The sequence below is a fragment of the Pagrus major genome, chromosome 4, assembly GCF_040436345.1.
Source record: "Pagrus major chromosome 4, Pma_NU_1.0".
Taxonomy (NCBI): Eukaryota; Metazoa; Chordata; class Actinopteri; order Spariformes; family Sparidae; genus Pagrus; species Pagrus major.
This window is the reverse complement of record NC_133218.1, coordinates 11,142,210-11,156,782: the sequence shown is the minus strand read 5'-3', so window position 1 is coordinate 11,156,782 and position 14,573 is coordinate 11,142,210. Positions and strand designations below refer to the sequence as shown.

General features: G+C 39.3%; 1 protein-coding gene across 1 annotated transcript in view; it reads right to left on the bottom strand.

Annotated features, from left to right (window-relative positions):
- Window positions 1-13,520, bottom strand: part of ano1a (anoctamin 1, calcium activated chloride channel a) — a 65,532-nt gene extending 52,012 nt beyond the window's left edge. The window contains exon 1 of the mRNA XM_073464614.1: window positions 13,428-13,520. Coding sequence (XP_073320715.1) covers window positions 13,428-13,520 — 93 coding nt within the window. The remainder of the gene's footprint in view (window positions 1-13,427) is intronic.
- Between the last annotated feature and the right edge of the window lie 1,053 nt (window positions 13,521-14,573).

The following is a 14,573-nucleotide window of genomic DNA, read 5'->3' as shown; positions in this document are numbered from 1 at the left end:
GGACAGATTTTGTAAACATGTTAACCATGGGCACCTTGTAAGAGAAAGGCTAGTTGTGTACTCACAGTGATATGGATTTATCCTCTGTGAAGCTTAGTTATGCTTTATAAATACCAATGAAATCCCAATCCAATGGCCAGTAAAATTTAATTTACATTTAATTTGTGCAACGGTGTCAGATTATCAAGAATGTCTACACCAAACATGACGCTAACCTGGCCAGTAGCTGAGGTAATATCTTGCTCTGGACAAAATGAAAACACAAACAAGGATGGAGTCTGAGTGGCAGAGTGAGAGCACTGTGTAGGGAGGGGGAAGTAGACGGTTGCTATTCATTCTCTGCAGAATATTTACCCAACGGTTCACTGAACTAATACACTCCTTGGCACCATAGACTTTTATACTTACAATGTAACACAATTTACTTTCCCGGAGATATTCGCTGGAGACCAGAAGAGACAACATAGTGCCCAACATACGCAATATCTTGTTCAAGAGAGTGCAACATACAACAAACATGCTTGTACAGCTCAATCATGTTGTTTGCTGTGTAATGAAATATTTAATTTTCATAGCAAGTAGTGTCTACAGATTGATATACTGTACATCTTGCACCATCTATTTTTTGTTTTACAATTCCCAATTGAACTGAATGAGTCTTGTCCTTCCACCACAGTGACATTATAAAGGCCTTTATTCCATGGTCTGGGTGAATACTCGATTCTGATTGGCTAACTTTTGATATATGGACACCTCTGGAACTTCTGCCTGAACTGTCCATAACAAGTAGTGGATAACTCATAAAAAGGTGAGTAAACCCTGTTTGATTTTAAAAAGCTGGGTAAACTGACTTTATGTGTGTTTACTCCCCACTAGAGCCTGCTACACTGTCCCTCTGAGCTGACTGTATCAAGCGGTCTTCTTACATCCCAATCATCATTTAACTCACTACTTCAGGCTGCAGCCGGCCACTCATTTTTTCATGATTTTTAAAAAAAATTGTTTTGGGGATGCTGACATGGTTGGTTAACTAGCTTGTCTTGTAGTTAAACATGTAAGCTATCTTGCTAATGGCTGAGATGAAGGGTCCAAAGAGCTGAGAGGACAAGTTTATCTCCCATTGATAATTTGTATCTAAGGTCTGTCCTGTTTACTGGAGTAGTAGACATTCCCATTACATAAGAACCTTATGGGATTGCAATGGTTGTTTCAGCTATTAGTCCAACTCTGAGGTGCTGTTAGGGAAACAGAGTTACTGCTTGTGAAAAACTTTATATTTTGATCACAAATATTTACACAAATGGTCTTAATGTTTTTTTCTTTGGCAAGTGACCAAGGTATGAGTGGGATATCGCCCTTCAAGGTGTTCATAATCAGGAATTACAAGCCTCCACGTTGTTCATTAATTCCTGATAATGGACACCCTGTTAGGCATTATCCCTTACATAATATGATAAAATGCAGCATCCCTGCACAAATGTGCTCATCTTGTTGCATCAAGAGAACAAGAAGCCCTAAACCAGGTAGCTGAATACTTAAACCAACATTATGTAACTTTTTACCTTAAAACAAAACAGCTTCAAAATCATTTGTCATCACTTGTTTCTGCACTATGTAAATTCAGTGAGACGGTAGGATGACAGCATTACATATATGTTTACTTTACTATACAAGTTTTCAAGACATAACATTGTTATGACGTAATGAGTCTTGTTTGTAGTTAGTACCTACGTTACGTTACACACCTTTGGGGGTGCCAAATCACACAAAATGTCAATTTCTACATAATATTGCTTTAATTATTATACCCACAAGCCCTTTCATATCTTCCATTTTAGTTAGATGCTCAATAACAGACAACTTTCACATACTGTAATTTAAAAACCAACATGGTTTGATATTTGATTTACATTATTTAGCATTTTTGAAATGCATCATTTCTAGATGAAAGGCAGACATTTGGACCTTGACCATATGTATAGATATTTTTCAAAACATAACAATTTCCCCTAGGATTAAAAAAAATTCTATGCACACAACCTTGATTTTCCAAACAGACGAGAATCCAAGACCAACTGCAGTAAGTGGCCATAAGGTCTAAATAAACAATTTCAAATAACAGAGAAGAACATTCTGAGCATGCATAGTGAACTAATTTTCCTTTGGCGACAGTTGCTTAAAAATGCGATCAATAGTAGTTATTTATTTATTTGGTATTTGACATTATTATGACACCTATATCTTTACCTTTATTTATTTAACACCTTTCTGGCACACGGCTTAGCAGTGCCAACCAAATGTGAGCAACCTGGTATTCTGCCCTTATTTTTGTTGCAACAATGTGCATGCGTGAAAAGAGGTGCTCACATTGTCACTTCCCAAACGTTGAAGACACACCTTCAAGTGGTTAGCCTTTTGTAATGGAAATGCTAATCCTGGGCTCAAGTGCCTAGTCAAACCGAGTCAGGCCGAGCCAGCACGTGTCGGGAAAAGGTTATTATTCACTCTGGACCACCTCTGCTGTGCTGTAACGTTGCATGAACAGGGACTTTTAATTCATCTTCTGAGGCATCAAACACAACATGCGTCGTTTCGGTCACTGTGACTACTGCAAACTGAGCCTATATACAAACTTTATAGCTGATTACAGTAATAATAGCATGCACTTTTCTATGACTGTGGCAGTTTTCTGATAATATTGTTGTATCGCTTAGCTTCCTACACTGGCCCTCCCGTTGTTTGTCCAAACTGGGGGCATGCCAACAGCAGTCTAGGCCTACTGTAAGCTCTGTTTTGGCTGTCTACTTTTCTGTTTTTAGAGCACAATGTGTGAAACTATTTTTCCATGACTCACTTATTACTCCAACTATTGTCTGCTGCTTGCTATGTGTGTGTGTTTCTCACTCAGTGACTTGCATTGAACCCCAAGCCCCGCCCCCCACACACTGTTGCACAGAGCAGTCTCAGCTTTTTAAAAAAAATGTATCAATATTGAACATGTCCGGTATCCGAATTGGACTACACTTCTTTGGGGTCTCAACAGCAAAGCTGCCAAGTGTGACGGCAGGCAGGCAGACAAACAGACAGCAGAGATTCCTTGCATTATGGTTAGATTGAGTTAGAAGCAAAGTGCCTATCTGGTATCTTATCGTGTTTTGCCCACCCCTCATGTCTCTTAATGGTTTGGCCAGCCAGTGTATATGTTTTTGTCATTATTTGCATCAATTTTATTAACAGTCAAATTTTCTTTGCTTTGCTTTGCCGAAATTGTATTTGTATGCTTTGGCAATATAGTTCTTATAATTTCCATGTTAATAAAACTCCATAGAATTGAAATTAATAGCAAAAAAAAGATATGCTGTAACAGGCAACCACACACTGAAATAATTGTGCACAAATGTAATCATAATCGTAAAATAACTTAACAAATGAAAACAAAAACATAACAAATGTATTATGTATTATTGCAGTTATGTGTGTGGTTTGTGCAGGTGGTGTTGCCGTACCTAACGAGATAGCGGACACACTCACACATGTGCTGCTCAACACTTACATCGGGTAGTGACAGGGACCCTGCTCTGCCTCCTGAGCTATAGCCGTCCCAGTACAAGCAATCACATTAGGCACTGCCTGGCTGGCTTATATAAACTTTATGGAGAAGAAAAGAATTTGGAACAGTAAGGCAGTGGTACTAGTTTGGCTTCAGCTTTACAAAGTGACATTTTTGGCCCTTGTCCATTATCTTCACATTTTTATTTCTTTAAATTTCACTCTTTAGCTTGTGCTACAAGAGGGTTACTTTCTCAGAAAACATCTTTCAGGACTGGAGTGGCAGTTGAGTCGATTGACCGTTTAGTTAACCTCCTCGATGATTGGTCCAGAAGATCCACCACCAGGGGCTGCACCACCGGCTCCAGGGAAGCTACCAGCCATGCTCTCTGGCAATAGTATGATTGCTTATATGGCTGGCATAATGAATGTGGGATTAGAGGTTTTATATGATGAACAGATTTACAGCACAGAATGCACTGTCCTATTCTCCTACTACACTGAATTCACATTCATTATTGTCATTTCTGTTACAACACTGCAACACACTGGAGCAAAACCAACAATGTTGATTTTTTCTTTTCTAGATTTTTTTTTCTGATGTGATCTTGTGCCATTCTAAAAAAACCCTTAGTCTGACCTTGTCCAGTCTAATCTAACTGATTAGAACTAAGTGTAGTAGGCTGCCATTTGCTTAAGTAACCAGGGTATTTGTAGGCTTACTAACCCAGTATGTATGTGTATGCTGCCTGAGGTTGTAGTAAAATACTTCTAAAGGTCATCTGACAAAACCGTGATACACACAGTGATTAAACACACAGAGATCTTCAGCTGGTTTAAAGGCCAGCTGTTTATCACAATGTATAAACTCTACCAGATTAAGTCCTTGTTTTGTTTACATTACATGAAAATATATTATGCTTGGGGGAAATGATATCATTGTGGCTAAAAAAAGCAGAAGGACATAACAGGGAAAAAATAGTACATACAAAAACAAACAAATGTGGGCTTATATAATGATGTTAACCTATTTATGTTTTAGAGATAATGTTTACCATCACTAAATTAGTTAAGCATGTTAGCATGCTAGCATTTGCTAGAATGCTCAACCAAAGTAAAGCAAACTACAACAGAAGTAAGGCTGCAGGTATGTGGTGTTGGATGAATTAAAAACTTCACCACAGTTTAAATAATTCCTCTGAGTGGGAACATGATTGTTCCAATTTTAGTGAAAATCTATTCAATAGTTGTCAATAGTTAGATATTTCAGTCTGGACCAAAGTGGTTGACTAACCAGTGTACTGTGTGAAAACTGCTGTTGAGGCTGCTGTGCCCTCCAAATCAAAGACACAGCTGGATATGTAACTGGTCAAAGACAATATCCCCCTCGGGTGGGTTGAGTGCCTTAAACAGGAACTTTGCTGATTTTCAACAGACCTGCATATGCAAATGAACAATGTTAAACTTTTCTCCATTTTGCCTGCATCCAGAGCCCCTGGCACAGTGCTTTATGATGCTGTGGGTTTTCTAACTTTTAGCTTCAGGGAATACCACAGCCCTTTTTCTCTTTTTCTGCCTCTCCCCAATAAAAAATTCTGGGGACTTCTTTAAAGCTTTATCCAGGCAACATATGATAAAGCTGCCATGGGAAGTCTGCCATGTGTTGTGTACAATGAGTACTTGAAGCTGTTTTAATCAATATTCCTATATTGATTAAAACAATATCAAACAAATAATCAAACAAATATCCTCTAAACTCTCTCTACACTCCCTGGTTTGTTCTCAGCTCCCTTTGACTGTTTCTAACTTTACCTCAAACCCAGTGGTAATTAACTCTGTTAAAATCTGGATTCAAATTAGGAAAAGTCTAGGCCTCCATAGGGCCTCGGCCCTCTCCCCCACTGTAAACAACCACCTGTTTCTACCCTCTTGCTCTGATTTAACCTTTCGGACCTGGTTTGACAAAGGAATAACTAAATTAAAGGACCTTTATAACCAAGGGATTTTTATGTCCTTTTCTGAGCTCTCAAAGAAATTTGACCTACCTAACTCCCATCTGTTCGGTTTCTTTCAGATTAGACATTTTATTCAGAATCAGAACCCCAAATTCCCCAGCCGTCCCCCGGAAACTCTGGTAGACTCTTTACTGGCTCTTGATCCTGAAAAAAGTCAGCTAATTTCTAGCATCTATAGTCTCATCAATTCTACTATTGATAGCCCAGCGTCCGGCCCCAAAGTTTCCTGGGAACAAGAGCTCGGAATTACGTTACCTGATGATTATTGGCAACAAGTCCTTCGGTTGGTTCACTCCTCTTCAATATGTGCGAGGCACAGCCTTCTCCAGTGTAAAGTTGTGCACAAGATTCACTACACTAATTTGAGGCTATCCCGTATTTACCCTAATGTAATTGACTTATGTAATAGGTGCAAACAATCTCCAGCTGACCATTCCCATATGTTCTGGTTCTGTCCCAAGCTTGCCACATTCTGGTCCGAAATTTTCAAAACCATTAGTATAGCTTACAATATTACTATCACTCCTGAACCTTTATTGGCCTTATTTGGTACCCCCTTGCACCCTATCACCACAAAAGTCATGCAGACTGTTATGGCCTTTACCACCCTGTTGGCTAGGCGACTCATACTTCTTAATTGGAAACATGTTCAACCTCCTTCTCACAACAGGTGGGTGAAAGAGCTGTTATTGTCCATTAGACTTGAAAAGCTTAGATTTTCCCTCAATGGCTCCTTAAACTCATTTGAAAAGACTTGGAGACCTCTCTTAACCCATATTGAATCCTTGACATCTCTGCCTGATTGCGATGACTGAGCCGCCCCCCCCCCCCCCCCCTTTTTTTTTTTTTTTTTCTCTTCTCTCTCTTTTTTTTTTTTTTTTTTTGCTCTGGGTATGTATTTATTGTAAGTATTCTGGGGAGGGAGGGATAAAATTCTGGGGAGGGAGGGATAAAAAGGGATAAAAAGGTAAAGGAAAATGGTCAGAATGGAAGTCAGCTATGCCACATTGCGTTGTCATGTTTTTGCCTGTGAAATTGCTTCCAATAAAAGAAAGTTAATAAAAAAAATATTCCTATATTACAGTAACAACAAACCAAACAACATTAATGTCTCTGACTCTGCAGTTCCCTCAGCTCGACGGGCTATTTTGTATCTTTCAGGTCAGTGCTGGGGTTCTGTTTCACCACTCTCAGACAGCTGTTTTCAAAAGCTTTGAAAAAAGCCACTGTACACTTCCTGACAGCACCACACATCAGACAGACAAATTTGGCAACTAGCTGGTGAACATAGTGGAGCAGTTAGCAGCTAAAGAAACAGAGCTTTAAGGGAGTTAATAGTGGACTTAGATTTGTTGAGAGTACGCAGACATCATTCAACATGAATGATCACATTGCTCTGTAACTGCTGGATCTGTAATTAGGGAACTGTTTGCGATTAGCCCTGATGACTTTCCACATTGTTGATACATTAGTAAATAGTTTGAAGTCAAATTGTCCAATTTATCAGCCATCAATTGAAATGATATTCTATGCTCCTAACATTTTAGCAGATGTGATCGGTGCTTTTTGTGTGTTTTTAATATCTGCCATCACTTACAGTAGGCCTATATAAGCAAATAAACTATGTAAAAAAAGGTACGGATAGGAAACTGAAAGTCCAGTTGCCTACGATACAGCACTTAGAATATAGATAGGTTCTGAGTCAGTCTGATATAGGTGTACCTAATAAAGTGGCCAGATACTGTATGGGAATTTGTGACCGCATTAAGAGCAGCTCTTATCCAACAGTGATGTTTACATAATGATAGAGAGACAATTACATGGCAGTTTATGATGAAGTTCAGAAAGTCAGCTGTCAATAAAGGCATCATAAACTCAGACTTAATGGAGGTGAATTGCCTTTATTATCATAGCTCAACAATGAATCCAATTATCTAATATTGACACAATAGGCACAGTGCTCAAATGAAAAGCGTTTTTCCTTTCAGCCACCAGAAGTACCTATAACAGTCTGTGGTTGCTGTGTGTTTGTCTGTAATAGCAAGCATCAAAAGGGCTTATGTATGTGTGTGTATACCGTATATAGCCCTCAGCCTCATCTTTCACATTCACACTCATCTTCCTCATCTTCTCTCTCAACAGGAAGTAGTCATAGCTCCAAAGGTCAGAGGTCGCTTCTCAGAGGGCGCATGAGGATGTGGTGATATAAGCATCATTCACCAGTAGGAACTCTTTTCTCACCGAGCCAGTGGGAAATGAGGTTCTCTTTCCCACTGGGCTTCCACGTACACACAGCCACCCAGCACACCCACCCACACACACACACACACACACACACACACACACACACACACACACACACACACACACACACACACACACACTTCTGAGCCATAACAAGCTCGAGACTGAGGCAACCCAGCAGTTTCCAAGTCAATAATGATTTCCACAAATCCATGCATGTTTTCAAATCATAATATCTTACTGTGGAACTTTGAATTCAGTAACCTGTAAGGCCACAGTGTCAATAAAAAATCTGACACTCTTCTCCCGAGCCGAGGAAGACAAAGGTCAGTGGCAATAATAATAATGTTTTTTTCCATTGTATGCTGCAGCGATAAACGATTTTCAAGGTATACTGTGGTATAACTCAATCACCTTTCCACCTACATCAGACCACATGCTAAGAACCTGGGCATTATATCTGATGAACAAGCTAAGTTTTAACAGCCAGGTAACTTCTGTGGTCAGGTCCAGCTATTTCCAACTCAAAACCATTTCCAAAATCAGACAATTCCTTACATCCTCTGATCTAGAAAGAGTCATCCATGCACTAATATCAACCAGGCTGGACTATTGTAACTCCCTCTACTAGAGATCTCCCAGGCTAGCATTTCCCATTTACAACTAGTCCACAACGCTGCTGCCCAGTTAACAAGGTCCAAGAAACACGATCATGTCACCCCTTTTCTTGCATCCCTCCACTGGCTCTTCAGGATCAACTTCAAAATACTTCTAATTGTTTACAAATCTCTACATGGTCTTGCCCAAATACATATCTCAGAACATCTCACACCTTACAGCACCAAGAGACCCCTTAGATCCTCCCACCGCGGTATGCTGATTGTGCCCCACACAAAGAAAAAGAAGGCTTGGCACAGGGCTTTTTCTGTAGCAGCTCCATGGCCATTAGACAGGCTGAGACTGTTGATGCTTTTAAGATGCATCTCAAGACCCATGTTTAGTCTCTGGCTTTTAATTGTATTGAATTTTTTTTAATTTTTTCAGACACATTGGGTTTATTTTATGGTTATATTGTTTTGTTTTTATCTTGCTGTATTTCCTTGACATATGCTGTGCATCTACATGGTTTTATGATTGCCTGCTTCTATTCTAATTTGTGTCTTCCCATACACATGCAGTATGTGCCTTTATGCCTTTATGTATATACATGCTATATACTGTGCTATATAAATGAAATAAACTTGAAACTTTTATGAAAGTTGTCAGTTATCATACCATGTACATTTGCTTATGTTCAGTGTTGAATTCTGGCCTGTTTGTGTTATTAAAATCTAGAATTACTGCCTGGGGGTTATCTGCCTCTGTCACAAGTTATGAGATATCTGTATGCTGTAACATAATAATGCAATAGCTACAGTACATGTTTGCCCACAAACAGTGACCTTGTAACTCTGGATAATTCATAGACCTCAAATGATGACTATTACTTCAACAGAAAGCAGTAAGAATATCTCAATGGGATATCACACTAAAATATTCTGAAATACTGACATGGCTAGATACCACAACATGTAATTGAGGAACTTTAAAATAATATCTAGGAAAAGAGACAGCACATTACATTTTGCTGCAAAGCAGAAGTATATTTGAGAACGAAACTTCCTCTGAGCATAATTCCTACAACATAATTAGTGCCTTGCATGGGTGACATTTAATAATGCAATAATGCAAATCAATTATCTTGTTAATTTAGAATGAAATAAATGTTCTTCTTATCACAACTAATTGATCTTAATTATCTTATCTTTAGATTACACATTTCACTTTGATGTTTAGGACAAATTGTCAGCTACACAACACATCTCACATATATAATTTTTCAGGCAAATTACTATGTAAATGACTGAGCACATTCATGCTCCAGGAGAAACAAACACTCCTCTATCACCACCTAAAGCACAAACATGCACTTTAAGACCCACTATTGGAAAGACTGTACAATAGCTAGTCAATCAATGTTGTTTGGTATATTCCACTACACAACAGTTTTGTTCAACATACCTCACTTATTGTGAGGTATGTTGCACGTTGGAGCTTTTAAGTTTCAATTGTGAGGGTATGAAAATAAGAATGCTGTTGGATTTAAGAGATGTGCTGAGCTGAAGGAATATCCTTCACTGTAAGTGCTGCTCTCTTCACAGTCTGTTCACTGCTGCTGAAGCTCATTGTTCAAGAGTTCTGTTGCTTTTCACTCAGATGTTTTCCTCATTTAACATGTGAACCAATTACTTCCTGTTCCCCTGACACTGGGAGAGCTGGTTAGAGCCCAGAACATCAGGAAAACTCATATTCAATCATATGAAAATATAAGACAAGTCAAGGTCATTTTGTGAATACAATAAAAATAGAAACTAACAAAGCATAGCAAATGTAGCATGAAGGCCTTTACACACTGAGGGCATTTTTTCTGTGCAAATTGTTTCCATGTCAATGTTGTTTTTGATCTGTTGTTTTAGTCATGACCTTTTCACAGAAAGAGAGGAGTACATGGCAAAAAAGCTATATCATTTTTTTTTTTTTGGAGGAAGGTCAATTATTGAGTATTGAAGGCATCGACCAGTCATGTTGTTCCATGTTTGTCACGACTCTGTATTAAATGACCAATTATACATAATTACACAAACAAATGTTACTTGATGATGAGTGACCTCAATTGCTCCCTGCACAGACAGACCGCTATACAGTATATGTGGGATTTACCGAGAACTGAAGCTGTTCAACCCATCTGTACTCTTTTCAAATCCACCAGACTACTTTGATTAAGGTAAGGTTTACCTCACAGTTTGTTTGTATCTTTACTGTTTTAATGTATTAATACATCTTAATGGACTGGAGCCCTAGGACAGGCAGCTGAGATGAACCTGGTGAATAACAAGCTGGATACACTGGATACTTGTGCAGCGCTGCTGCGTGGTGTTACGTCTTTCTTTTCATTTTGGCGTCTTTCTTTTCATGTCAACAGGTAAGACCAGTCACAGGCATGTCAAGCTCGGCTGCTGTGTTGCTTCATTTTCAGGCTGGGCACAATGGATGCCTGTGTACTGCGTGGGGGCTGCGTTGCTAAGCTGCTGCTCTCGCGCTTGTTTGTGTTCACATAGGCTGCATTGCTGCTGCAGGGCGGCTCCTGCCTACACTACCTGTTGACATGGAGTTTGCCTTTGATAATTATCAATAAATAAATAAATTAATATATATATATATATATATAAATTTAAAAAAAATTTAAACTGTAGTGACATGCTGGTATTTTGCCCACATGACTGTCTACAGGTCTATTTTTGCTGAGTACCGCACACATGTTGCGGTAGAAAGAGGCGAGACTCGAATCTTTACATCACGCGACACAACAGCCTCACTTTATCTGTCAGCGAGCCAGTCAGTGCTGCAGTATGACCCCCGATGCCCCTATGGCCCTCTTGGAGCTCTGCGAGCTGGCACCACTTTTTTCACAGTCCCTGTCCTGCTTGGTCTGCGGTAAGTACCGTTTATAATAATATACCCTTGCCACAAATTCGCATATTGACATTGCAGCTGGTGTGCATAGTTTTGATGTGAATATTTGCAGACTAGTATTACACATTTTCATCCTGTTTAATATTTACCTGTTTATCCCTGCTGCGTAAAGGCCTTAAGTTTAAGTTGTTTAAGTACAGTTAACATTGAATTAACAAAAGTTGTTGGTTGGTTATTTGAAATGATTTGTGCACTAAATTAATTTGAGTAGTCCCCGCTGTTGGCAATGTGTATGGACAACATTTCCATAAAACAGATATCTCGCATGCAGTACATAACTACTCACAATACAATCACCAGAGCATGTTTAGAATCACTTACTTCCAGCAGCATAGCATAGCATAACATAAAACAGAATCACAACCCAGGGGTGGCGTGAGTAGAGCCTGCATGTTGGCCTACATGTATGTCCTCCTGACCATATGTTAGTCCTCATAACACAACAAATCCCTTGTCAGCAGGGAACAAAATTGATGCAATGGACTCGAAGATACAATTGCTGTCAGTGGGAGACCTCTTCAGGAAATCATTAGATTTTTATTGTTCGACACATTGCTGTGTAAGCAGGTACATAAACTGTTGTGTGTAAATGTTATATCAGCACATTGACTGTGTGTACAGTGTGTGTCAACAACATATTAATGAATACTTTTCCCTTACAGACAATAGATTTAAATTAAAATTCTTCTAAGCAGTCTCCCATGGATCCTAAGTATTTCTTACAAGACTACAAGTCCAAGCAGGGAGGTGAATTTATTTCTCATGATAGGAACTTTACCATCCACTGAACTGAGAGGCTGAACTAATGAAATGCAAACATGAAAAGGTAAATACATATGTACATGTAATTTACAGTATGCATTGATAGATTAGACTTTATTTATCTTGCAAAACTGTGACTCTGAACCATGATGGAGAGACCTCTAGACCCAAGTTAATTTAGCCTCATAACAGTGATGTATCCACTCGCATTAACAAGCCTTCAGACACTGGAAGCGGGTTGCCCTTTTACATGAACAAAAGATACTTTCCTCTTCAGTGGCAGTAAACACAACACATGGTCATAACTCTGCCATATTTACAGCTTCACTAACTAAAGCACAATAAAGAGGAGGGTTAAGACTATGTTCTGACATGCCCAAACACACAGCAGGAAGGCCTCTTGTAGAAGATACGCTAGCTCAGCTACAACACAGGTACCCACACAGGAACTGTCTTAAATGGGCATGAATGTGTCTGTCAAAGTGACTATCACTGGGCACCTATTCATGCCTACACTGAGTGTTAACAGTGAGTCAGTACCCCCGTGCTCTTGGATTGTCACCTTTCATAGCCACAAGACACTGCAACACAGAGATATTTCCCCCCAACTCCCATGTTACATTTTTACTGACAGGAGGTTTTCTATTTATCTACACCATCTAGACACAACTCATGTTTTCTTTGTTTTGGAGTCCATTATCAGCATTTATTTCTAGTGTCAACCCCTATCGCACAACTCACTAACTCCTTGGTGTGGGCATCCAGCAAATTGGATTTAATTTGAAACACACTGGAGCTGTGTCTGCCCATGTGCCCTGTTTCACGTGTTACTGATTGTGCTGTGGTACTATAAGTGTAGCTGCAGCTCCTTTAATTTGTCATTAAAGAATTAACACCTTTAATGTGTCAATTCTCTGACCTGTTTTGTTATTGCTTCCCTTAGGGTACCTAACCCATCCGTTTGGTTGTGGGTTTTATCATTGCTATGCTGATCATGCTCAACTCTACTTATTTGTTACAGCTGAGACACATAAGTACATGAGTAGTGCACTACGGCTGCTTTGCAGCTGTGGCTCACAGGCGTGTTTGTCCGCGGAACATTGATGCTGTTGCAGCGCTCCTACTGCCGTCCCTTTCTTTCTACACAGAGTTTGCTTTTGACTATTATCAATCTATCTATAAAATGTGTATATGCTTTGGCTAAAATTTCCCCTCAGTCATTGTGTTACACCACCCGCCATAACCCAGCAGTAATGGAATAATAGCAGAGATGTAGTGTCTTACTATGGACTCTTTGCTCCTAGCTGTGCTGTTGAAGTCCCCATCCAGGTTCTTGTCTTCACCAGGAACTGGCAGGTAGTTGTCGTTCCTCCTCATCGTGTCAGGCCCCTCCTGCTGCAGGCTGCCTGAGTGCTCACAAGCCAGGGGAGGAGTACCTGGTAGGCGATCAGAGATATAGAGTTGGCATTAGCAATCTGGTTTATTATCTTAAAGATAGCATGGCCATGCCTAATTTAAAGCCCATTTTACTGACTGCCGTACAAAAATCCTCTTACTAAGACATTTTTTCTATTGATATTTTGAATGGATGTTATAGTGAAGAAGAAGAAGTAGGAGAAGAAGAAGAAAAGGAAGAGGAAAGGCTACATATGTCAAGGGCACAGCTACAGTATGCACAAATTATGAGATAAATCCCACACTCCATACTACACTGCAAGACCCCGAGACTGAAAGTGGACAGCATAAACAGAAAGACACAAAACGACTACAAACAAGTCATCTGGAGATGTTTTTTGTCTCTTTCAGTGACATTGTGGAGGTGAAGCTGCATGTTCAAATTGCATCTAAATTGTTTGACACTGGAGATGAAAAGAGGCTTTCTGATGCCTGTCCAAAGCTTCCTGCCACACCAGATGCACATCACTCACAGTGCTCTGAGATGATATTATACTAAATACTACAACACAACTATCAGAATCATGACACTTTTATGTGCTTTGTGATTTTCCAACAAGATTTTTTAACCCCTCTGGGCCTGTGCCCTGCAGGCCTTTTCAGCAATCAATCCATTGGTGAAGCTTTATGGCTATGACAATGTAAAACAAAGTAATACTAGTAACATAGTAATACTACTTCTACTACCACTAATAATAATTACAATTATTATCTTCAAAGGCATTTGCTTTTGTTATATTAGTTTTACCATGGCTGCCAGTGGTGAAAAACATACTGACCAGGAGGTATGTAATTATATATTCATTAATTATTTTCAACAAATTAATAATGTTAACAATAAAACCAATTAGGAACATTTTCTTAATATGCTGATGAAGGAAAAAATGGTATAACAGTGTTAGTGGTGTTATTCAGCAACTTTTGAAATGTACGTATCCCCTGAGGTCAGGGGTGTCACAATTTTGATTCCAAAGC